The 25071-nt window shown below is 43.6% G+C and overlaps 1 protein-coding gene across 4 annotated transcripts; it reads right to left on the bottom strand.

Annotated features, from left to right (window-relative positions):
* Positions 1–265: 265 nt before the first annotated feature.
* LOC105491175 (L-threonine 3-dehydrogenase, mitochondrial) lies at positions 266–24387 on the bottom strand. Of its 4 annotated transcripts, none has more exons than XM_071068652.1 (9): positions 24357–24379; positions 13968–14154; positions 12109–12151; positions 10977–11047; positions 9394–9543; positions 9126–9298; positions 7964–8054; positions 5960–6229; positions 269–5365 (listed from the first exon to the last, which is right to left on the bottom strand). In XM_071068652.1, exons 2-9 carry the CDS (start codon positions 14137–14139, stop codon positions 5226–5228), a joined length of 1110 nt encoding a protein of 369 aa, XP_070924753.1. In that variant the 5' UTR covers positions 14140–14154; positions 24357–24379; the 3' UTR covers positions 269–5225. The 4 variants fall into 4 exon arrangements, with proteins under 4 accessions (XP_011755643.1, XP_070924753.1, XP_011755639.1 ...); XM_011757337.3 differs by having other exon boundaries at positions 270–5365; positions 23936–24386; XM_011757338.3 differs by lacking the exon at positions 24357–24379 and adding an exon at positions 23008–23075 and having other exon boundaries at positions 270–5365.
* Positions 24388–25071: the final 684 nt, after the last annotated feature.

Genomic DNA, 25071 nt, shown 5'->3' with positions numbered 1-25071 from the left:
AGACAGGGTCTCCCTGTGTTGCCCAGGCTGGTCTTGAACTCCTGGACTCAAGCAATCCTCTTGCCTCAGCCTCTCAAAGTGTTGGGATTATAGACGTGAGCCACTGCACCTGGCCATTGTGTCTATTTAAATGCAAGAAGTTTTCTTCCTTTCTTAGAACATAAAAATACTAGTGTGTATTATAAATTATGGCTCATTTTAATAATACATTTTTAATGATATATTTTCTGGGTGCCTTGAATATTAAAAAATTAGGAAAGTACATCCTTGGAGGCAGCTACTTGTTCTGGTTCATTCCTTCATACTACAATTACAAATTATATTTACACTTCTCACAGCAGTGTAGGTACAGAAGAATTGTACTTACAGTGTAAAGAAGGAACTGGGCAAAATAATTTTTCAATTTACAATCTTTTAACAAATCAAAAAAGAAAAACTTTTCTTAAGGACTTCAGACAAATGAATCAATAGACAAGGTATCACATATACTCCCAAAATAAGGCAGAGTTGTCCCCCAAAACTATTCCCTTACAGACGCTCACCTTATATTAGAAACATTACAGTCTTTCACGATATACTATATGCTGTCAGTAAGAAAAGAATACAAGTTATTGTTTTGTGTAAAACATATTAGCCTCAAACAACCTTAAGCAATGCTAACATTGCTGCTGGTAGGATAAGTTGTTAAGGAGGCACACTAACAGTCATGGTCTCTAGGATTATAAAGCTACAATTACAAGTATTTGGTGTCACTGGAAAGAAGCCTGTTAAAAATCGAAGGCAGTGCTCTGTGGATTCTGAAAACCAGCTGCCCTAGTGCTACTTACACACAGGCATACTTGTGGTTTGGGATAAATGTCCACCAACAGCATCATACATAGACCCCAAAACTGCTGTATCCCAAACAACTTAGAAAGAAAAAAGATCACCTGCTCTTAACCTATTACAGGATGCCAAAGGGGGGCACCAAGGTCAAATATGAAGTCTGAGTGACATTCCTGAAATGCGAATGTGAAGAAGGAAAGCCCATATCCTGGTTAATAGATTAATAAATCTGAAACACCTGTAACTAATAGTAAAGGCGTCTATTATATCCTCTCATCTACAATTCTAAACGTTATATGCATAAGTTGGGTGGAAAAGATTTTGGGCTCTTCTCATTGGAAGGTAAGGGGTTGCCTATTTGGCTACCTTATAGACAAACATACTAAAGCTATAAAAACATTGCCCTGAAACAATTTTTTAAAAAGTAACTACCATAAAAAAATCATTAAAAAACAAGATTCCTTTCTCCCAGGTGATTTTTGGAAGCGATTCACTGATTTAGAGGCAGTTACCATCCGGTTATGTGAGATCTAAGATCCACCATTCATAGCTGTTGTATTAGAATGTTAAGATTCTCCAGCAAAAAATAAAGTTTATGTTCTTCAAACTTTTTAGAAAAATAAAACGTTCAAGTGTAGCCTCTTGCCTCAGCCTCCCAAAGTGCTGGGATTACAAGCATGAGTCATTGCACCCAGCCACAAAAATAAAACTTTTAAACAAATGTAAACCATATTGAGGTGCATGAATATGCACCAAGAGGAAGGTGTTGATGGTGGAGAATTTGATCACAAATTAATCCAACTCTTTCTGAAGATAAATTTGACAATGTAAAATGAAAAAGCAAGTAGGTGTTTATGTCCTGTGACCCACTAATTGTACTTCTAGGTTTCAGCAATTAAATAGTGAAATAATTACATCATTATGATACTCCATTCAATGAGTTATGCAGCTATCTTTAAATGGCAAATACTGAAACTACATGTAAGTTCTTTGTAATGCATAGAGGACTGGAGAATATTTTCAAACAACTACTATATGGCATGGCAAAAATTGCAAGTGAGTCTTTTCCAAAACTTTTGACAATATTGCCTTCACACTACTTTTAGAGTAAAAGAAAAAGGTTTCACCTTCCAGTCCTAGCTTGTATAAGCATAGAAGAAAATATAAGATAATCCACTAATTGTTTTGTGTTGTGTTTGAGATGGTCTCGCTCTGTGACTCAAGCTGGAGTACGGTGGCGCAAGCATAGCTCACGGCAGCCTCAAACTCCTGGCTACAAGTGATCCTCCAGCTTCAACCATGTGAGTAGCTGCTACAGATATGTGTCACCACATCTGACTTAAACTACTTTTGTAGAGATGGGAGTCTTGCTATGTTGTCCAGGCTGCTCTCGAACTTCTGGCTTTAAGCAATCCTGCCTTGGCCTCCTAAAGTACTGTGATTACAGGTGTGAGCTGCTGCGCGGGGTCCCACACTATACTGCTAACATGTTATTGATTGGGTTTGGAGGGGAAGACAACTTTATTATGTATCTTTTAAATTGTCTGAACTGTTAACATTTTTTTAAATGACAGAATTCAAAGCATTTTCTGAACACACTCATCCCCTTACCATAAAATACAATCGCAAATTGGTGATTTGACCTATGTGAGTTAAAAAATACTAAATATCTCCCACCTACCAGAGTAAGTGTCCAAAACACTCAGTAGCTTTCACTAACCGAGTCTGTTCCGGACTCCAGGCCATCTATCTTGCTGGCAGACATCGGGATCGCTGTTTGTGTAGCAACACAAGGCACTTCCCAGCAATGCCACACACAAACATGTGAGCAGAAAACTAATAACCACAGGCAGTCTGTGTAAAACATCAGAACAAAGCCAATCTTTGTATTCTTTTTTATTTATAAATAAACTATTTTTGTGGTTAAACCCACTTTTCCTTCTAAGTAGCTTTTTGGGTTATTTCCAAATTAACCATAAAAAGCCCTTTCTCCCAACAGAAAGGAAAGCATTTTACAGGAAAACATTGATGGGCTCTAGGATCCCAAGAGGTGCACCAGATATTGAGTGTTCAGATAGAAGGGACAACTAACTCTAGTCTTGGAGTACAAAAATGTCAGTGAATAAGAATCATCCAAAGACGCTGAGGCATTCATTGTTTTTCACTCTTATTTGAGGTCCCCTAGAGGTGTGTTTATAGACTGGGAAAGACTCAAGGAAGCTGTTTGGAACAAACCCCTCCAAAGGATCCCAGTTAAAGGTCATCCTAGGAGCCTGGTGGATACGCTGGAAGGCTAGGGTCTAGGAGACAAACGTCGCTCAAGTTGCTGCTTCTTATCTCATGAAAGGGAAGAACTGCTTATTCCTTTAAGATAACTGAGAGTAAGTTAAGCAAACTTGAGAACTGTTTTTTAAACTATAAACAATAAGCAATCATTTTAAAACTCAATTATCTACCCAAATGTTCATAGCAGCATTATTCATAATAGCTTAAAAAGTGCAAAAAAAGTAAATGTCCCTCAATAGATGAATGGATAAAGAAAACAGAGTATTATCCATACAATGGAATATTACTTAGCAATAAAAAATGAAGTACTGATACATGCTAAAACATGGATGAACCTTGAAAATGGACTCCTTAATTAAAGAAACCACTAAAAGGCAACCACATTCCACTTATATAAAATGCCCAGAACAGGCAAACCCAGGAACAGATGTACATTAGTGGTTGCCTAGGGTGGGAAGGGCTTATATAATATGGTTTCTTTGTGGGGTGTTGAAATGGCCTAAAATTAGATTATAGTGATGGTTGCAAAACTCTTTAATACATTGAAAGCCACGGAACTATAAATGAGTGAATTTTATGGTATGTAAACTACATCTCAATAAACTGTCAAAAAAAGAATTCATTACTAACTGGTTTTAAAAATAAGATCTTCCTCCCTCTCAAGAGTAGCCCAAAAGAAAAATAAAATCTACAAACATAAACCTAAGTATATTAAGTGGATGAAAAAGCTATAATAATGTAACTGTTAAACAATTCAATTACCTAAAAGTTCTCCAGTTAATAGTCAAATAGATTTTATAATCCAGTTATGCCTTCATAACTTCAACTATTATGCTTTGACGTAACAGTTCAAAACTCCAAATGCATAACATTTTGTTACTAAGCAGGTAACATAAATGCCTTTTCATCCTTGATAGCTGTTACCAAATACATCCACGATTAATCTGTGGAATTGGAAGTTTCACTTCCTAGCAATTTTACATGCAGTACATTCTGAGGTCACTGGAAAAAAGTTAACCTGTATGTATCTATACAGTATTGCACCAAAAATATTTTTTTTAAGTGACAGGATTGAAAGCATTTTCTGAACACACTCATGCCTCCTTACCATAAAATACAATCACAAACTGGTGATTTGGCCTCACTTAAAAAGTTAACCTGTATGTATCTATATGGTAATTGCATCACAGGGTTTAGAGCAGCCCTTCTGAGGGCTCAACCCAGCAAAATCTAAAAAAAAAAAAAAGATGCCACAAGAAAGTGCTCTTTGGAAAACTGCATTGGTCTAAATTGGTCTGACTAGTGGGCCTCAGCTGGATTCGAACAACCAGTGGTACCTGGCACTTAACGAGTGAATCTAAAGGGGTATAGCCCAGAAACCTGTACATTAGACAGTCTCCCTAGATGCTGACGTTGCCAGGTCAGGGAATTACGTTCCTGGGAATTACACTTAGTTCACTAACAGGAGGGCAATCAAAATAAGAGAGGGGCTACCCTTCGCTGGCTACATCATCTTTAAACTCTTCATTTCCCACAGATCTAGCATCTTACAGAAAAACTAGAAGTGATCATTTTTGAAGCAGTGTCAAAATATCTTGAACGTTGACGGATATGGGATGAATACACCAAACACGGTTTACGTTCTGCTGGGATAGTAAAGAATACTTTTAAATCAGGAGTACCTCTTCGAAAGTCCTTAAAATGTAATCTTTGGTCTCTAGTCAAGAGAATAATCGAGTCTTAGGAGGAATATTTAAATTGAATTTAATTAAATACAAATGTCACACACTCCCTTCGTCCCAGAAATGGTCACTTCATCCTAATTAAGGAAATGGAAACTAATGATGACTTAAGCCTTATTCTGTGGAATGTGTTTAGACAAGTTCAGGCAAACACCAAAAACTGAGAAGTCCCCCCACCATACCTACAACATTCTGAAAATGCTTAAATGTTAAACTCCATTCTTTGTCTAGCAGTTCAATATGAGCTGCCAAAATTTAGTCCAATTAGTCAGTTCCAAATAATGTAGGCTCCTTGGAGTCTATAACCTTGGAGTCGTGACAGTTCTCCTTTGACAGTGGACCAGGACACAGGAGCTCCTCTTTCAGATTCTTTCAGTTGGCTTGGGCAACTCTGGTTTCAGAACCATGGAAGTTCAACATGGTAGTCACCAACTCTGGAAGATCAAAATCATGTTTCCACCCCCAGTCCTTCCGAGCATTGCTGTCATCAAATTTCATCGGCCAACTATCCGCTAGGAAAAGACACGCAAGAGTAGCTTAAGTTATTCAGGTTGTGGATTTGCAAAAAGGTCTTGACCATTTTATATAAAGGTCTACAGTACAAAGTATAAAACAGGAAATTCCTTCGAGTAAAGCAGAACCGCTATTATGCACAGTCACCCTCTTAGGGCCAAAGACTATTAACCCGTCTTTTGTCAGGCACTGTGAATTTTCACACATTATTAAAATCTCACACAACTTCATAAGAAGTTTTATACTCAGAGAGGTGCTTCCACCCACAAATTGGCAAATTTACAGTATTTGAAGACCTGGGGCTGTTTTCATACTACCTCTATTGCTTCTATTTTTCCTTGCTTTATGTTTAAACTGTAAACAAGATGAAAGGCTAACAAGTTGTTTATTTGGAATGGAATGATTTCACCCACTTTAGAAATCATTCCCCAAAATCAAAGCTTCTGCTGGCTTGGGCTCAACAATTTCTTTGGGCTAGGCTCCTTCTCCAAAAGGTATCTGGACGCTTGGGAAAGATCTATGCTGTCCTTATCCTTCCAAGGTTTACATCCTCCAGGGACTCACAGTGAAGGCCTTTGCCAGTGGGTACGAACCTATGGCCTGCCGAACGGCATCCACGTTGTATGTGATCTGGAATTCCGGTACGTGCTTGAGGACCTCCTGGGCCAGCTCCTCGGGTGTGAAGCTCATGGCGCTGACATTGTAGGTCCTCATGGAGAGGGACTCGGCCGGGGCCTCCATGACCTCCAGGGTGGCCCTGAGGCAGTCGTCAATGTACATCATGGGCAGCCTTGTGCGGGCTTCCAGGTTGCACTCGAATTTGCCATGCTTTGCGGCATCATGAAAAATCTGGACTGCATAGTCTGAAAGGGAATCCCATGTGTGGGTTATAACAAAACAATGAATGAGCCTCTTGGATTGAGGCAGCAGTTCTCAAATGTTCTAGTCTCAGAGCCTTTTTATAACGGATTCTTAAAATTTAAGAACTCCAGTCAAGCTTAGTGACTCACACCTGTAGTCCCAGCACTTTGGGAGGCCGAGGCAGGTAGATCGTCTGAGATCAGGAGTTCAAGACCAGCCTGTCCAACATAGTGAAACCCCATCTCTACTAAAAATACAAAAATTAGGCAGGTGTGATGGCACACATCTGTAATCCCTGCTACTTGGGAGACTGAGGCATGAGAATCACTTGAACCCAGGAGACAGGAGAGTGCAGTGAGCTGAGATGGCGCCACTGCACTCCAGCCTGGGGGACAGAACGAGACTCCATCTCAAAAAAAAAAAAAAACAAGAATTGAGAACTCCCAAAGAAATCTGACTAATGTGGGTTATATCAATATTTACTGTAACAGAGTTAACTGAGAATTGTTTAGAATATTACCTTTTAAAATGACAATAAGCCTATCACATATTAATATGTGTAACATTTTATACGAAAAAGAGTATATTTTCTAAACAAACAAAAGGTACTGAGAAGGATGGTCTGTGGTACATTCTAAAAGTCTCTTTAGGGTCTGGCTTGATAGGGGTCTGCTGGAGCCCCCATCTGCTTCTGTATCCAGTCCGTTCTTATCTTACAAGCCACACCACCTCTGGAAAACTCCACGATGCATTTGTGAAAGGAGAGTGAAAAAGGCCAGTAACGTCTCCATATCGATAAGAGTTTTGACCCTCAAGACCCCTTGAAAGTGTCTTGAGGATGCCCGGAGCTCCCCAGACCACACTTGGAGAAGCACCATATTAAAAAGCAGAAGCTTTGTAAGACCTCCTTCCAAATCTCTCTGATGTGGTCAAGTATCTTCTATATCCATTCTCAGGACCACGGATGTGGAAAGGATACCCGACGTGGGATTTATGAAAGAATGAGTGTTTGAGTCCAAAATAATAATCATCCTTACGTTCCTTTCACATACACAATGCCTACAGTCTATTTGAATAGGGCTCTCTCTGCGTGTTAAGAAACAAGAGGCTGTTGCTTACTGGGGGTCTTCCTACACTGAGTCACAGATTTGTTCTTGAATATTACGTTTTATTCTGGCACTGTGGGTGGCCAATCCCGAGCTGGACCGACAACGCTGGCATGTGCTACCCTTAGTGAGTGTAAGCCAGTTGGGTTCACTGTGCTTTTAAAATGCACATCGAGAGACAACACAGAAACTCTGGTCGCCATACAGCTAAAAAGATAGCACATTCATTTACCACAAAGACAACTCCTCCCAGCAATCAGTCTATTTTTTTTTTTTTTGGTGGTTTTTGTTGTTTTTTATTTTTGAAACAGGGTCTCACTCTGTCACCCAGGCTGGAGTGCAGTGGCATGATCTCAGCTCACTGCAGCCTTGGCCTTCTGGGCTCAAGAGACCCTCCTGCCTCAGGTTCCCCGGTAGCTGGGACTACAGGTGTGGGCCATCATGCCTGGCTAATTTTTGTTTATTTTTCATAGAGACAAGATCCCACTGTGTTGTCCAGGCTGGTCTCTGGCTAGAGTGATCCTCCTGCCTCAGCTTCCCAAAGTGCTGGAATTATAGGCATGAGCCTCTGCACCTGGCTAGAAAGCCTATCTAACATACAAGAGATGTAAGAAATAGAAAACACTTAACCAGTTGTTCCTCCTCCAGGCTGGGAGTCAGCTGAAATGATTCCAGGATATCTCAGGCATCGGAAATCTAACCCATACCGGTAATGATAATACTATGAAGAAGAGAAAACATATTCAAACACAGATGTTTTAAATCAGATAGATGCAAAACAATCTGCTTTTCTGAAATCTCATTCCATGCAGTTATATTTAAATACTCCTAAAGAAAATAAAGACTCCTAAGTTTTTATCTTTAAAAAAAAAATCAACTTTTTGGTGATACATCAATGCTGTAAATAACACATTAGCCTACAGTAGGGCTTTCCAGCCTCTCTTTGGAAAGGTGCCACTGATTATCATCCTAAACGATTCAGCCTGAGTACATTCCCACACATGGCACGGGGAAAAGCAGAGGAGAGAACAGTAGATGAGAGGGCCGTGGCTATGACCGAGCTGGAGGAGCAGGCAGCAACTCAAATCTACTAGAGTATAAAGATAAAGAGTATTTTGCAGTAGTTCATGCCTATAATCCCAGCACTTTGGGATGCTGAAGTGGGTGGATCACTTGAGGTCAGAAGTTTGAGACCAGCCTGGCCAACATGGCAAACCACTGCCTCTACTAAAAATATAAAATTTAGCGGGGCGTGGTGGCACGTGCCTATAATCCCAGCTACTTCGGAGGCTGAGGCATGAGAATCCCTTGAACCCAGGAGGCAGAGGCTGCTATGAGCTGAGATCACGCCACCACACTCCAGCCTGGGCGACAGAGCAAGACTCTGTCTCAAAAAACAAACAAACAAACAAACAAAAAACAAAAAAACCCAAGATGTTTGAAGTTTTCTGTAGGTTTTAGAGTTACTACCAATGGCTACCAATACTGGGAGCCAGAAAGAATGGTGGGGTACAAGTAAGACAAGCAGCAAATGAAGAGATGGGGGCCGTGCACGGGGCACCCAGGAAGTGCTGAGTGTTCCCACACGGCTGAGGAGGTTTCAGGAGCTGGAGACACCTGCCACATGACAAACCCAGTGAGTTAAGTAAGCGACTCTGGGGCTGAGATCCAAGAAGAGGGAAAGGTCCTCCAGGGATGAATCACCAGGCCTTGGAGGCAAAAAGAATGAGAAAGCAAACAGCAAATCGTGCCAGCCGGGGCACATTCAGCAATCTCGCTGAGTGATACTTACTTCTCCCATGAGCTCCGCGTGGACCTTGGACACCCCGTAGATGGTCCTGGGTCTCTGAATACAGAGATCGGGGGTTGGGTTCCGCGGAGAGGTGGGTCCAAAGGCCCCGATCGTGCTAGGCACAAACAATCGCAGATTGTGTTCCGCAGCGACATCCAGGATGTTATGCAGGCCTGAAATGAACAGACACTATCAGAATCTGAAAACATCTCTTCTTAAAGAACTGGAAAAACTGGCAAATCACATCCAGCCAGAGCCAGATGCTTACCAGTTATATTCACTGCTCTCGCCAAGGAAACATTTGCTTCTCCAATGGCGCTGAGCAAAGCGCTGTAATGAAAGAGCCAGGTGATGCGGTTGTTTACCACAATCTCCCGAAGATTCTTGTAATCCAAGATATCAGAATAAATGAACGGACCTGCAAGGAACATAAATTGAAACCACGAATGTGAAAAGGGTTGTGAACTACATGGACCTTTCCCCTTTCCCCCGTTGACTTGTGAATTTCATTGGTAGCCATGCGGTAACCAAGCCAGCTGGGCACTAGGCAGCATTTTTCTTATGGAAGAATCACAAGTCACAGTCAGCCCCCAGGTAAGGACAGCAAACGCTCCTATAGGACCTGCCTGGGCCAGGCCCTGTTCTAAGGACTTTATGTACATTTCTTTCCCATACAGCCTTGGAGGTAAACACATTTTACTGAGGAGGAAACAGGCACAGAGAGGTTAAGCAACTTGCCAGGATCAGAGAACAAGTGGAGGAATTGGGGTTGCAGCTAGGCATCGGCTCCAGAGTGGGTGCTGTTCCTCCCAGCCCTGTTTGCAGAGTGGCTTCACTCTGCTTCCAAGGTGCACATTTGAAAAGGAATAGAGAAACGGACTAATTAAACACCACCACCACCTTGGTATAGAAGAGCCACAAATCATGAGTTTATCATACTTAATTACACAGAGGTAAAGTTGATTTTGTTCTGTGCCAATTTTCCCCACTTACAGCAAACTGTCACTCTTCCCCCATGGTGAGCAGCAAAAGGCTGATTCTGAACCAGGAAAGACTAGGGGGCATTACAAAACCATATTTCTGGGGCAGCAGGGACAGTCTTGCTCTGTCGCTCAGGCTGGAATGCAGTGATGCAATCATGGCTCACTGCAGCCTCTATCTCCTGGGCTCAAGCGGTCCTCCCAAGTAGCTAGGACTGCAGGCATGTGCCACTATGCCAAGCTAATTTTTTATTTCTTGTGGAGACAGGGTCTCACTATATTGCCCAGGCTAGTCTTGAACTCCTGGACTCAAGTGATCCTCCCACCTCAGCCTCCCAAATTGTTGGGATTACAGGTGTGAGCCACCATGCCTAGTCATAAAAACATTTTTGAAGCAGTAAAAAACCTGACTAGAAGAGCTTGATTTTTTGGGGTGTGTGTGTGTGTGTGTGTGTGTGTGTGTGTATGTGTGTAGTACTTTAAGAGCAATTCTACACTGTAACATCAGGATTTATTTTTCCAAATTTCTAAAATTCCTTTTCTTCAGTACAGAACTTGATTTTTGTTTGTATTCTCTCCAAGTCAATAAGTTAAAACACAACAAGACAGGAGACAAAGTTTTTATTTCAAATAACATCAAAATATATTATTCCAAAAACTTCAAGATCAAAAGAACTCTTCTGCTCTTTTATCACCTGAATGAGCAGCAGCATTAAAAATACTTATTTTTAAGTGAAATACCAGTGCCTCAATAACTTATCTGAGTCATAAATTCAGCTAGGAGCTGTTGCACGCACCGATTTCATAAGCCACCTCTTTGTGCTTTGAAAATTAGAGATAAAAATAAAAGCAAGACCTATGGATCTCTTACCACTGTGAAAGACATGATCGGGGGGCTTCCTGATGTCAGACAAAATCACATTGTCCTTTCCGAATCGTTTCCTAAAGGGAAAATCAACACACACAAGTTGGCAACATCTAGGATGCAACGAGTCCTGTGAAAAGTCTTACAAAATAAGAACGGTAATTTTCTGCCAGCCTCAAATCTCTACTTCCTCTTCATCCTCAATTCATACACCTTCTGTTCTTGTCTCTCTCACACTCAGGCCTCTATTTCCCTGCCCACGGCTCTGTCTTCTGTTTCTCCTCTCGCCTGACTGTAACCCTACGCTTGTCACCAGTTTCTTCCTATTACCCCTGAGAGTTTTTACCTCTTCCTCATCATTCTTCTTATCTACTCTCCCTCTTCTTATTCTCTTATCCCATTCTCTCCAAATCCCACACTCTTCCCTTCCAGTTTGCACCTGTACTTCCCTTGGTTCCCAAACAACTAAAAGTCAAAGTGATTCGCTGGGAAAAGTGTGTCTCACTGCCTAAGTTTGGAAAAGAGAGAGAGAGAGAGAGCAAAGAACCAGTCTGGAGATGTTGAGTCAAGGGCCTGTGACAAGTCTGTGATATTCAGAGGCAAAATAAAATGTATTTTAGGCTGGGCACGGTAGCTCACATCTGTAATCCCAGCACTTTGGGGAGGTGAGGTGGGCAGATCACTTGAGGCCAGGAGTTAGAAGACCAGCCTGGGCAACATAGCAAGAGCCCGTCTCTACCAAAAACACAAAAAATTAGCCAGGCGTGGTGGTGGGTGCCTGTAGTCCCAGTTACTCAGGAGGCTGAGGCAGGAGAATCACTTGAACCCAGGAGGTGGAGGTTACAGGGAGCCAGAATTGCACCACTGCACTTCAGCCTGGGTGACAGAGCGAGGCTCCATCTCAAAAAAAAAAAAAAAAAAAAAAAAGATATATATATACACACACAAAAAATTATATATATAATTTATATATAGATGTATAAATATCTATATATATCTATATATATAGCAGTTATTTAGATATATCTTAACAATGGTAAGGAGCAAGAGGAGAGAAAAGACGTTTAAAAGGCATCACAGATGAGCTCCATATACTTAAGAACTCAGATTTTAAATTTCAAGTTTTTAGGGCTCTTACCTCAAAAGATTAGCAAGCCCCACTCCCAGCTGGCCAAGACCCCCTAGATGAAGAAGAAAAAAAAAGTGAAGCTTTAATGCAAATCTAACCAGTTCAATTATTTCCAGAACGTAATAACTGAGTGAGACTAGTTTTCAGTCTTAGCTAACTACGTAAGTCCTAGGTTGAGCTGATATAACTGCTGCTTACTTCCTATCTTCCCAGGAACGTGGTACAGCACTTAGAAATGCAATAATCTCCCCCAGGCTAGGACAGAGACCAATACAGGTAATATTGGTTTCAGAGACAGCACTCTCACCAGCATGGAGTGGTTCTGAGAAAGAGGAGAAGCAAGGGCGTAAGAAGAGGAAAATCTCATGAAAGCCAGGCACAGGTCTGGAATTTCTTGGGGCAGGAACTCAATCCTGGCCTTCATTATTTTGATGAACTTTGAAGCTTGTCTGCTATGGGTGACAAAATCATTCAAAACCAGTATGAACAGATTCCTATCCACCTCTGGTGGGATGAGGCAGAATCCCATCCTCCATTAGAAGTGGACTGGGATATGAAAGGGCAAAGAGGCAGGGAGAAACCAAGAAGTCATTCGGAAAAGGGACAGACAACTGAATCAACAAGGCGCCACTGAGAAAGTTCAAATGAATAGTATAGCTTCCAGTTTGAAGGATTCAACATGCCATTGACAGAAACAGGAGGCCAGTGGGCTAGGAGCACATTCAGGAAAGGACAACAGTCCATTTCATTTGAGAGAAACTGATGAGGCAGGAAGATATAAAAGTGGGACTTCCTGTAAGCATTTGTTAACTTGGGAATAAAACCAGGACACCCTGAAAGATGCATCATTAGTGGAGGCGAGAGGGAATAAAACACTCGGACAACACGATGGGTGAATCTGAAGAAAGGCACAGAGGGAAATCTACTAAGCTTGAAACTTATTTCAGCATCAGAAGTGGAGAAGACAGTAAAAGGGCACACGCCCCACATGCACGCGCGCACACGAAAATGAGAAGGATAATGCTGTAAAACCAAGGGAAGAAAGCCTGGCAAGAAAGAGAAAGAAGTAAAACATGTCCATCAAACTGGAGGTAGGCTTGGGCTGGCTGGAAGTGACAGAGTAAAGTCTGGAGTGAGAACGATACAAAATCAGGGGCCAAACATACTTGAGGTGAGGAGGTTCAGGGAGCGAGTCACTGGCAACGATGAGCTCAAGGGCAACAGTGAGTGCTGCGGCAACAAGTCCCTTGGCCAGACGCTAACTTACCTTCTCTATTTCCAACACACAAATGTGCAATAACAGTTTGGGATGAATGACTCTGAGTTTAGGTTCAGGAGTCTGGCCAAGGAACAGCGTGCCTAACACCAGAATCAATGTTCTAGCCCCGGCACCTTCCTGTGCACTAGCCTTCACTCCCCAGACTGATCCTAATATGGAAGGGAACCAAGTTCCAGAGCAGCTTTTGGCCCCCAGGTTCCTAGATTCCTTCGAACAACAATAAAAGTTATGGCAAGGAAAACCAAGTGCTGGGAACAGTGATGAAATAAGAATTTGGATTTGCAAAATTCTAAAAACCAAACAAACAAAAAAGCCAATGGTGAAAAAGGCAGTGTCTGATCAACAAGAGCAGCTGCTCTAATTTAACACTTTGTATTATAAAATACATCATTCTGAAATCCTTTTCTTAGTACAGACAGTAAATCCAGATTCTGCCATCAGGCCAAGCCTGTTTTTGCTGCATTATCGGCTACAGAGGCAGGCAGTATGGTTCGGATGGCACATTACACGTTCTCAAAACAAAGGCACAGACACACGGCACAGGAAAGAATCAAGCCATGGAAGTAGAAAAAAGAAAAGAAAAACTAACCTGTAATTAAGACTCGCGGATGGTCTGTGTCAGAGAAAGACGCAGAGTGGAAGTTAGCATCTGCTGGAATTTGCCGAGGGGAGATGCCCAGAAAGCGGACCGGCAGGACAGGTGTCCAACAGCCACAGGCTGGGCTCTGCCCCACTCGCCTCAGCATCCGAATGAACAGCATTTTCTTTTCAAATACCTTGTGAGAAAAAAGGAGCAGAGTTAGTGATGTGACCTTTTATCCCTCCAGCTCTTCGAAATGAACTCTTCAACTGAAATGAACACTAAGATTGTCAGCGAATGAGCAAAGCTACGCTTTTAGATTCAGGAATCGAACTAAAGAGACTGCTGAGTTCGCCGATAGGAAGCCAGTCAAGGGCCTCCCGTGAGCCAGGCCCTGTGATAAAGGGATAAAGTGTTGCTCACACAAAGTCCAGCCAAACAAAGGCCGAACTGAGATTCAGAACTGACACCGCACAATGCTGACACCAGCTGGGATCTAATGCAACAGAGGCGGTGACTGCACGGAGAACCTGCACACCGCAGAGACAGTCGGTGAATCCTAGCAAAGGCTTTAAGTCTTGACTACAACTGTTATCAACTTGTCCACACAACATCTGAGGATACAAATGGGTCCCAGATTAAATATTAAATATAGTGCCCTATAAATCTTGCATTAACACTCACATGTTACAATGAACCAGCCTAGAAAAGCAGAGGGTTAAGATTAAAAGGCCCGTAGCAATATTTAGTAAGCTGGGAAGGATTTTTGTTTTTCCATCATCTCTGTAGAAAGGGTCACATAGAAAAGCCATTTTCTTATTGTTTCAGAGATCACATAATTTAATTTAGTCTAGCTCCTCCTCCTCATCAGCTTTAGTACCAGCTGACCATGAAATCAGCCCTGGCCTCAGAGGTCAAGACGGTCCAGTCACATATGGCTTGAGACTGCCATGTTCCTCAACCTGTCCCCAACACCCAGGCAGTCATGTCTTGAGAGCAGCTGCCCAGCTTGCTTTGCTGGTTCTAACAGCAAACCCCCCAGCCTCCCTACCGGCTGGCCTATCACACACCACACACTGACCTGTGGCCTCTACTTTCTCACCCGCTGGAAGAGGAAGATCTCTTCCAACAGAAAAAGCAGGTGAGCTTCAAAGCCAACTCAGGTGTCCCATCCCCTCAAGCATCTTCTATTTTGCATTATAAAGGGAGAAAAAGTAAACCACAGTTAGAGACATTTCCTATAAGATATAAACTCATAGGAAGGTACTCAGTGCCTCAAGTAGATTTAAGACAGTGATTCCAAGTTAAATGCCAGAAGTAGCAGAAGCTTTCTTGCAATCCCTAATCATACCAAAACCCAAATTACAGGAAACAAAAGGAAAATAATGTCTTTTCAAAACACATACCTTTTCATACCTTTCTGGGTCATGAAGGTTTTGCTCTTTAGTACTCCAAAACAAGACAGGTAGAAGCTGCCTGGTGGCTTCTCTGGGTCAGTGACTGGACCCACCAGGTGTCCAGCATCTAGAAGACACCCGAGGCCCTTCACCCCGGCTAATGTTCTCAAATAAGTGAGCAGAAGAGAACCTTCTCACTGTGGGCACATCTCTGCTTTCACTGCACAGGCCCAAAGTGATGAGGCAGGTGTCCAGGACGGACCACATTACGGGAAAGGCCTCAGCTTTTCCTCAAGCAGACCTTAGAGGAATGCTAAGTGTAGCCACTGCTGACACCTGAAACCAGGTAAGAACTTGGATTCTTAAAGTCACTTATTTCAGCAAGTGCAAAGGGATATTGAGGAAGCCCAGAGACAATATTTCCCAGAATATTCGAGACTGAAAGACAATTCCAATTCCCGAAAGCAAAATAACGAACAGTCACAGTTAAAAAGGGTTTTTTTAATTTAAAAATGGAAAAGACGGGAGCTGCAGGGGAAGAGCAAACCCTGAAGATATAAAACAGGTACAACTGTATTCATCGCTTTCTCCACAAAGGGAAAGCATGAAGGAGGCACCCAACAAATTGTTAAATGAATGTGGACTTCAGTTCAACAACATGGACAGTTCGTAGCGGAGTTGGTTCTTCTTAATTCACTATTATTAGTAGCTAACATTTTTTGCTGTTTATATACCACAAGCTGGTGCGTGCTCAATGGTACTACCACAAGCGCCACTCCCCTAGAAAACCTAGTTCTTAACCACTGCGCAGCAATACTGCCTCTATTACAGAATCACTTTAATACATAGGTATTATAAACAAAAATAATTTTAAAACCCTCCAACCCTCCAAGGCATGTAGATTTTCTTGTTGCTCCTGCCAAGTTAAACTTAATACTCTTAAGGCAGAAGTTCTCTAATTTTTTGGTCTTTATATATATCTATGTTTCATATCTACGTTTCATATCTATATAAAGACCAAAAAATAGAGTCTGTATATTATGGTCTATATATTTGGTCTATGGATCAAAAAATTATGGTCTATACATATAACTCCTTTATACTCTTAAAAATGGAGAACTCCAAAACGTTACTGTTTATGTTGGTTGTATCTATTAATGTTTAGTGTTAGAAAGCAAAACAAATAAATGTTTAACATCTTTATTAATTCATTTAAAAACAATAAATACGTTAACATAAACATCATTAAAATAACTATATTTTCAGGAGCCTGAAATAGAAGAATTGCTTGAACCGGGGATGTGGAGGTTGCAGTGAGCCGAGATGGTGCCTCTGCACTCCACTCCTGCCTGGTAGAGCAAGGTTACATCTCAAAAAAAAAAAAAAAAACCTGTTTTCCAATACAAAAAATATTCAGTGGAAGGAGTGCCATTATTTTAAACTTTATACTTCTCTTTGATTAAAAAAAAACATACAAAAAAACCCTGGATTTTCATATCTGCTTCTGCAATTTGTTTCTCTAATTGAAAAAAAATCCAAACACATCAAAGCAGTGAAAAGAGGAAACGGTATTTTATTCATTTTTTCAAATAATTCTGGAAGTTCATCTTTGCTACCACTCCAAAACTCAAGGCATCGGTCTTCTTAAAGGTTAGTTGTGATGCGGAATCTGAAAGCTTATCAATGAACTCTTTGTACTTTGCTACATTAAAACTTAACTTAATGCTTTAAACCAGTGGTCCCCAACCTTTTTAGCACCAGGGACCAGTTTTGTGGAAGACAATTTTCCATAGACTGGGAGGAAGGGGGGTGGTTTCGGGATGATTCAAGCACATTCCATTTATTGTGCACTTTATTTCTATTATTATTGCATTGTAATATATAATAAAATAATTATACAACTCACCATAATCTAGAATCAGTGGGAGCCCTGAGGTTGTTTTCCTGCAACTAGATGGTCCCATCTAGTAACAGATCATCAGGCATTAGATTCTCATAAGGAGTGTGCAACCTAGATCCCTGGCATGTGCAGTTCACAATAGGATTTGTGCTTCTATGAGACTCTAATGCTGCAGCTGATCTGACAGGAGGCAGAGCTCAGGCGAGCAATGGGGAGCAGCTGTACATACAGGTGAAGCTTTATTCATTCACTCAATCACTGCCGCTCACCTCCTGCTGTGCAGTCTGACTCCTGACAGTCCATGGGCTGGCACTGCTTTAAATGGATCTTTTAGCCCTGCATAACTTTGTACCTTCATGCATTAGCCTTTTGGAAAATATTGATTCAGTACGTTATGTGCATTGTCCAAATATTAACACACTTCACTATATGATATTAAAAAGTCCTACTAGTTAATATCACCACTGATCTCGTCAGAAAATTCCTAAGTATGGGGAAGCTGTCAAGTTCATGGTGGTAAATACAAATTAATTGGCAAGAAACACTGTTAGTTGTTTCCTTGAAGTGACAGGCTCACTTCCTTCATGTTTTAGAATATGTCCGGCAATTATCCAAGTATGAATACTCATTGTTTGTCAGCCTGTCAAGCAAAAATGGTTTTCTATGAAGAAAAGTGGCCAGTTCAGCTCACAATTCAATCACACGCTGCTTCAGCTGAAGACAACCGTCACACTTTGAAACATGTCATAGAGGGTTTTATAGGCACTTCCCTCCACTATACAGCATATCCAAGAGATGCATACTCAGAAGTCAGGATTTAATCCGGACAGTCATTTTTAATGTTTCATCAGGACATTCTTAAGTAAAACTGTCAATTTTCTCTCATTTTTTATTGAAAGCATAGGGCAGTAAAAAATACAGTGACGACTAGAACAGCTTGGTACCAACTGCCTTGATTTGCACAAAGGCACCAGGAGTTTTACCCAGCATTGCTCTGGCATCATCAATGCAAGTTCAATGCACTTGTTCCAGAATGAATCATAAAATTCAAAAAAGTCATTCAACTTTGAATATCTTGGCACTACTCATGTTTGCCACCAAGCATTCACTAAAAAGCTACTGTCTATTGTAAAGATAAAGGATTGTATATTGCTATTACATATTACAATAAAAAGATTATCTAAAAAGGTATTGATTGGTTTGGTGCTGATACCAGAAGAATACAAGCAAAATGGCACCTCTAGTCTTTCTTCCATTTGTGAGGCAGAAATACACTTCTACAGTCAATATACTAACTGGGTCTTCGTGTTTCAGCTAAATCTTTAATTTGGCAGATTACTGTATCATTGGAAAACTGAAGTGCTATGAGCTCGTTCAATGCTTTTTCATCTAAACAAGGCTTTATCATGTGTTTCTGCAACCAATGCAACTTGATAATTTATCCTGCTTTACGCTTCAACTTTGTCGTTTTTAGTTTGAGAAGCCATGACAAAAATCTCTGACTTTTAAAAAGCTCATTATATCCACACTTAAGCGATTCCGTTCATTTTTCTTTAGAGGACTCGGAATGGTTGGTCTCAAAATAATGCTACTGGCACCATAATACTGTTGAAAATGGTTCTGTGGCATAAGACACATAAGACCAATTACTAACAGCTATAAAGCTCAGGAAATCTTTCACCTTGCCTTAGTTTTGCTCATTTCTCTGGAGTAAATTCCTCCGTTCCATCAATCAGGAATACTCTGATATATTCATTGCATTTTTTTCAGCATTTTAGGCAATAGGTGGTGCAGCTGTAAGCTGAAAAATCAAGTTTTCTAATATCCCCCTTTTAAGCCAAGAATCTCTCCTTAAATAGAAAAATATCTGCCGGGCGCGGTGGCTCACGCCTGTAATCCCAGCACTTTGGGAGGCCGAGGCGGGCGGATCACAAGGTCAGGAGATCGAGACCACGGTGAAACCCCGTCTCTACTAAAAATTACAAAAAATTAGCCGGGCGCGGTTGTGGGCGCCTGTAGTCCCAGCTACTCGGGAGGCTGAGGCAGGAGAATGGCGTGAACCCGGGAGGCGGAGCTTGCAGTGAGCCGAGATCGCGCCACTGCACTCCAGCCTGGGCTGGGCGACAGAGCGAGACTCCGTCTCAAAAAAAAAAAAAAAAAAAAAAAAAAAAAAAAGAAAAATATCTAAATATCCTTTTATTTTAGAATAAAATATTATTACATTCAAAAATCATTTTATGCCATTTGAAATTTTAGGAAGGCTTTCCAATCAAGACTACAGAGTGTACTTTTTGTTGTTTTTTCACATAGGCACAGAAAACTCTGGGATTTCAAATTAGTAACTTATTAATAGAAAATTAGGTCACAGATACAACAGGTATAAGTAAAGATAGCCAGTAAGTGCACGGTAGAAATACTAAGTGCAAATTGAGTTCATCTCTGAAAATGCAGATATTTTTATCCTAACCCTAACACCTTAGAAGATCTGAGAAACAGCAGAATACACAAGCACAAATTCCATTAGTCATCACAGGCAAAGCTCTTTGCAAGTCATGTAATCTCTGGGAAACTCACTGCACACTTGTGAGAGAACGAATGAAAAAGGTAAATAACATCTTAGTATTCTTTTAAAAAATAGTTTTGACCTCATGGACCCTACGGGAGGTTTCAGAGACCCTCCACAGTTCCCCAGATTACAATTTGAGAACAGCTGCTCTAAAGTAAAACTTTCTTTGCCAAGCTAGATACTAAATTTATATAGAGAAAGTCAAAGATGATTTTCAGTCCCTCCTACCTAAAGATCAAATGAGAGCCCATGAACTTTCTGTCCCAAGCACCTTGTTTACTTTATTTGCAAGGATAAAGAGGAAAAGGTTAACATACTCTCCTCCACAAATAATGAAGCACTTTCCCAACCTGGGCCTCTCTGAGGTGGTCATGGAAGGTCACAACTTCTTCCATGCCCCCTGCATATCCACTTATCTGCATTAACAGCAGCAGTCACACAGCAGCGGCATCGGGAAGTGAGGGGGCGATAGAGACACAGACTACAGCCCAGATGACTCCAGTGATTGCTTGCACATGGGTGGGTGGTGAAGGTGTCAAGAATATGAAGGTCTCTAATTGGGGCCGCTGCAAGAATGGGCTTTCTGGAGAAGCAGATCAGGTGAGAAGACAGAAGTCAAGTGAGTTTTTGTTGTGGACATGTTAGGTTTAGGTGCCAGAGACCATATATTTGCCTCTCCTAGGAAGTTGTGATGCATGTTCGTACTCAATGCCGTGTCTAAGAGGCAGACAGGAAGGGGAAACCATCACAGGTTTACATCTCAAAAATCAAATGACCCTATTCTCTGGGGAAAAAAAAGTTACCTCAGTTTCTTGGGGATGTGGCAGTGGGGGTGGGGCGGGGGGACTTAATTCAACTGTGATTGCTCTAAAGAGAGATATTTTTTAGCTATTAAGGAAACTTCCACCCATAATACCGAAGACAACTAGATATGCAGCATCAGTTTTCCTCCGTGTTCTTGCTGTCATGAGATCTCCCAACATTTCTGTCTGTAATTATTCTTAGGTATGGAGACAGTAACAGATGTATTAAGTAATGTCTTTAGCAATTAAGCGTGAAACTAAGATATCCAGCCTCCAACAGATGAATGGATAAAGAAAATAAGGTCTACACATACAACAGAAGTTTTTCAGTCTTAAAAAAGGAGGGAATTCTGACACTTGCTACAACATGGCTGAAGCTCGAAGTCATCAGGCTAAGTGAAATAAATCAGTCACCGAAGGACAAACACTGTATGACTCCACTGATGTGCATTATTTAAAGTACTCAAAAAATCATAGAAACAAAGTAGAAAGGTGGCTGGTTGCCAAGGGCTGGGGTAGAGGCAGAGAAATTAGTGTTTAATGAGCGCACAGTTTCAGTTTTGCAAGATGAACAAGTGCTGGAGATTGATTAAATAACAACGTGAATATACTTAACGCTACTGAACTGTACGCTTAGAAATGTTTAGGATGGTAAATCTAATGTTACGTGATAGGAATCACAAAATTACAATAGTAAAAAGTTTTACAGTGTTCAGCACCACGAAACGACCTGCATGCATATGTGCGTGTGTGTATATATAGATATATCTGAAGAGCCAGAAAACTCGCCTAACATAGATCAGTGTTGCCCCCAAAGACCCGGCAAACTCCAAACCCCAGCCCTTGTCCTCTCCCCTCTTCCATTTGCAAACCTGTTTAAACCTACTACTCTCCCGCTGCCCGCTCCTTCCTTCCAGCCTCAGGGGTCTGCAGGAGCATTTCCGCTGCTGGTGCTCACGCCTAGCCCCTCACATCGGGCCTTCCCTGCTCTGAACTCAGTGATAACTGCCCCGTTGACAACTTCCTGGCGCCAATGCCCCCTACCCCTCCCCACTTCTAACTTAATACCTATGTCCATCCTCACCTTCATTTTCACTGGGTTCCCGCACTCCAATCTTATTCTGCTTTAAGGAGCAAGAACGTTTACCAGACGCATTTGCAAGGCAGTCTGGGCTTTAAAACCTGACTCATTACATCATCATTATCACCAATGCATCCTCTTAATAGTAATGATCCAAGGAAAAATCAGGCGCCTTGTAACTACGGAGCATTGGCAAAGCATCTGCTTTCCTGAACTCTTATTTAACCCTCACAGCAACCCTGAAGCTGGGGCCTTTTCCCCTTTTTTCAGAATCCACTGACCAGCCCAAGGTCAGGCAGTTATTAACTACCAAGAGAGGTAGGTCCACCATGTCCCAAACCCTCTACCTCCAGCACCCCAACTCTTCCCACTCAAGAGAAGAGATGAGCTCAGATGCCTAACAGAAGGCAAAGAAGAAACACCCCCAGGGCCACGCAGGGGGCACCTTTCCTGGCAGCCTGCACCCCTCCCCAGGGGGACAGCACGCACCAGCCAGGGGTTCTGGACCCGCGGTCGGCCTCACTATGTGCGCCTGGCTTCTTGCCTTGCCAAATCTCAAGTTGCCGCGATCTCAGAAAGGGGGCAATCACCATGCCATCCCAATAGATTGTTGAGAGCATTTAATAAAAGCAGTCAATCTATGAAAAGCACTGTGCAAACTGCGCTGTCCATGTAAAGGCTCAATCCACATTCGCTTTCTCTCTTAAGTCTCTGAGCTGGTCAAGTCTGGGCTTTAAGTGGGGATGATCCGAAAGCTAGAAAGGATCCAGAAAATCCCAAAGCTCTAAATGTGAGCTAGGGAGAGTCTCAGAGGGAGGTCTGACTGCAGAGCGGGAGTCTCCTCCTTCCGCGCGCGGCTGCCCGGGACGGGACGCCCATGGGGCATCCAGGACGAGGACGCGAGGTCTCAGCCTGGGCGGGTGGACAGGGTGTAGGGTCCTACCCTCCGCAGGCGATGGCTTCCCAAAGTCTGGATAAACCGGTTTCGCGGGGCCGGCCATGCCCGCCCCTCTTCCCAGCGTGGGGAGCCTTTTCAAAAGTGGAGGGGAGCGGGTGTCGCGCCCTGCCAACCCGGGCTGCGCCTGGGCCCTCCCCGCCGGGCTCCCGCGCCGCCCTCGGGACTATGCGGCCACTGCCGGGACACCCGCGCGCGCCCTGGAGCGCAGAATCTGCGGCGCCGTGCAGGGCTCGCCCCGACTTCGGCCAGCCCCTAGCCACCAGCTCCGCGGCCCGTCCCCACTCCAAGAGGGGGCTCGGCTCCCTGCTCCACTCGGGGAAATGTCAGGCGACCCCCAGACTGACCTTCCTGCGCACCCCGCTGAGGCTGCGAACCCAGAGCCGGAGCTGCCAGCAGACCCAGCGCAGGCCAACCCCGGCGCCTTTATCCCGCGCCGCCCCGCCAGGCGCACCAATCCCCGGCCGAGGAGGGGGACCGCTCGGCGCCGCGGGAGGCGGGCCGCGCACGCCCCCCGCAGGGAGGACTCAGGGACAGTCAGGGCCCCGGGAGAGTCCGCGCGCATCGCCCTCTCCGCGGCGCCAGCCCTGGCGTCTGCGCGTGGCCCAGCCAGGGAGGGGCGACGCGATCAGAGCCGCACGCGACTGAAATCCGCACTCTGGAGCCGCAGAGCGCGCGGTCTTGCTGTGTTTAGCCGCTCCCTGGCAAGTGACGTGGGGAAAGAACGCAGGGCGCAGTAGAGACAGCTGGAAACGTTTGCGGGGTAGCTGCCCCAGGATTGAGGGTCTGGAGGTCAGGTGTGGGGAGACCTTGAGCGAGGCACTTCTTGGCCTCCCAGCTGGGAGGCATCGCTGAAAAATTAGGTGACCTCCAAGACCAAACACCAGCAGAGTCAGCGTCACCTGGGCGCGGGTTAGAAATGCAAATTGGCAGGGCGCACCCCAACCCCTCCGGACCTGCTGAGTCAGCATCTCTGGGGGTGGTGCCCGCGCGCCCCCAGCGGGACGCCGGTGCGCGCAGTAGCTTGAGAAGCGCGGGTCCAGGGCGCTGGTTCTCAAACTCCGCTGCATATTGCAATTACCTGGGAGCTTTTTAACCTCCAAACGCCCAGGCTGGCCCTGGACCAAATGACAGAATCTCCGGGGCTGAGGGAACGGGGACAGAGAAGTCCAGACGTAAGCATCTCTTTTAAGCTCTTAAAGCGATTCCAGTGTGCTGTGAAGGTTGGACTCAAGGTATGGTCCCTGGACAAAGCAGCCCCCACTCCAGACCTACCGAACCAGGGAATCCATTTTCACAGGATCCCCGAGTGACTTGCAGGCGCCTTCGGTTTGGGAGAAACAACTCTAAGATGTCTTCTCACATTAAGAATCTGTGATTTTGTGAAATCTGTCTCGTTTTGTTTAGCGGGCTAGCCACATCCCCTTTTTTCAGCTTCTCCTTTGACTTGATCCCTGAAGATGGCTCTGCCTCTGGCGCGCTTGAAATATATCGACTAGGTCATGATCACCGTGCAATCTGCTCAGTGTAGCCTCCCCGCTTGGAGAAGTGTTATTAATGCAATCTAAAATGACTACGGTTCTGCGGTCTACCAAACTGCCCACGGGGGTAGGGGTTTCAGACTTTTGGCATCTCAAGAGACTTGAGATTACCGAGACCAAGATACCCACTTCAAGAGGAAAAGGTGAGGCCTCACCCAGAGACGTGACGAGGTGGGATCAAGGCCACGGGGGACCAGAATGCTGACCCAGGCAACCTCTCCCTGCCGCGCTGCCCTTTGTAATACTCCGTATCATATCATGAGGAGCTATTTTTCTTTCTCCACAAACTTGGTGGTGAATGGAAGAGGATATCAAGCTCGCTTTGAGTGGGATTGAGGTAGGAGGCGGGGCTCAGACACCAGACCAGATTGAGTACTAACTAAAGCAGGGTCAGGGCCAAAGCAGCTTTCCCTCAGATAGGCTCACCAGGGTGCCACGTCAGTTTACCGTTGCCATGGCAATATCAGGGCGTTACTGCCCGTTTCCATGGCAGTAATCCAATAATTACCACCCCTTCCCTAGACATTTCTGCATAAACCTCCCCTTAATCTGCATGTAATTAAAAGTGGGTATAAATATGACTGCAAAACTGCCCAGAGCTGCTCCTCTCTGCTGGGCGAGCCCTGCTCTGCAGGAGCGATCACGAAGCTGTAACCCTGCCTCTTCCATAAAGCTGTTTTCTTCTACCTCTGGCTTGCCCTTGAAGTCTTTCCTGGGCAAAGCCAAGAACCCTCCTGGTCGAAGCTCCATTTTGGGGCTCACCTGCCCTGCATCAGGATTACAGGCGGGAACGTTGCGGGGTAGAGCGATCCACTGATACTGGCTCTGGTCTGCATTGGGGAATGGTGGACGGTCAGACGGAGGCACAGA

The sequence above is a fragment of the Macaca nemestrina genome, chromosome 8, assembly GCF_043159975.1.
Source record: "Macaca nemestrina isolate mMacNem1 chromosome 8, mMacNem.hap1, whole genome shotgun sequence".
Taxonomy (NCBI): Eukaryota; Metazoa; Chordata; class Mammalia; order Primates; family Cercopithecidae; genus Macaca; species Macaca nemestrina.
The sequence above is the reverse complement of the archived record's forward strand: the minus strand, read 5'-3'. Positions and strand labels throughout refer to the sequence as shown.

What these genes read in the sequence shown, in the direction of transcription:
- LOC105491175 (XM_011757337.3), bottom strand. Translation starts at nt 14,139, where the DNA reads ATGCTGTTCATTCGGATGCTGAGGCGAGTGGGGCAGAGCCCAGCCTGT. An exon ending in CGATCATGTCTTTCACAGTG is followed by an intron (nt 9,544 to 10,976) that starts GTAAGAGATCCA and finishes TGTTCCTTGCAG; the next exon opens with GTCCGTTCATTTATTCTGAT. An exon ending in GCCTGGAGGAGGAACAACTG is followed by an intron (nt 6,230 to 7,963) that starts GTTAAGTGTTTT and finishes ATTCCCTTTCAG; the next exon opens with ACTATGCAGTCCAGATTTTT.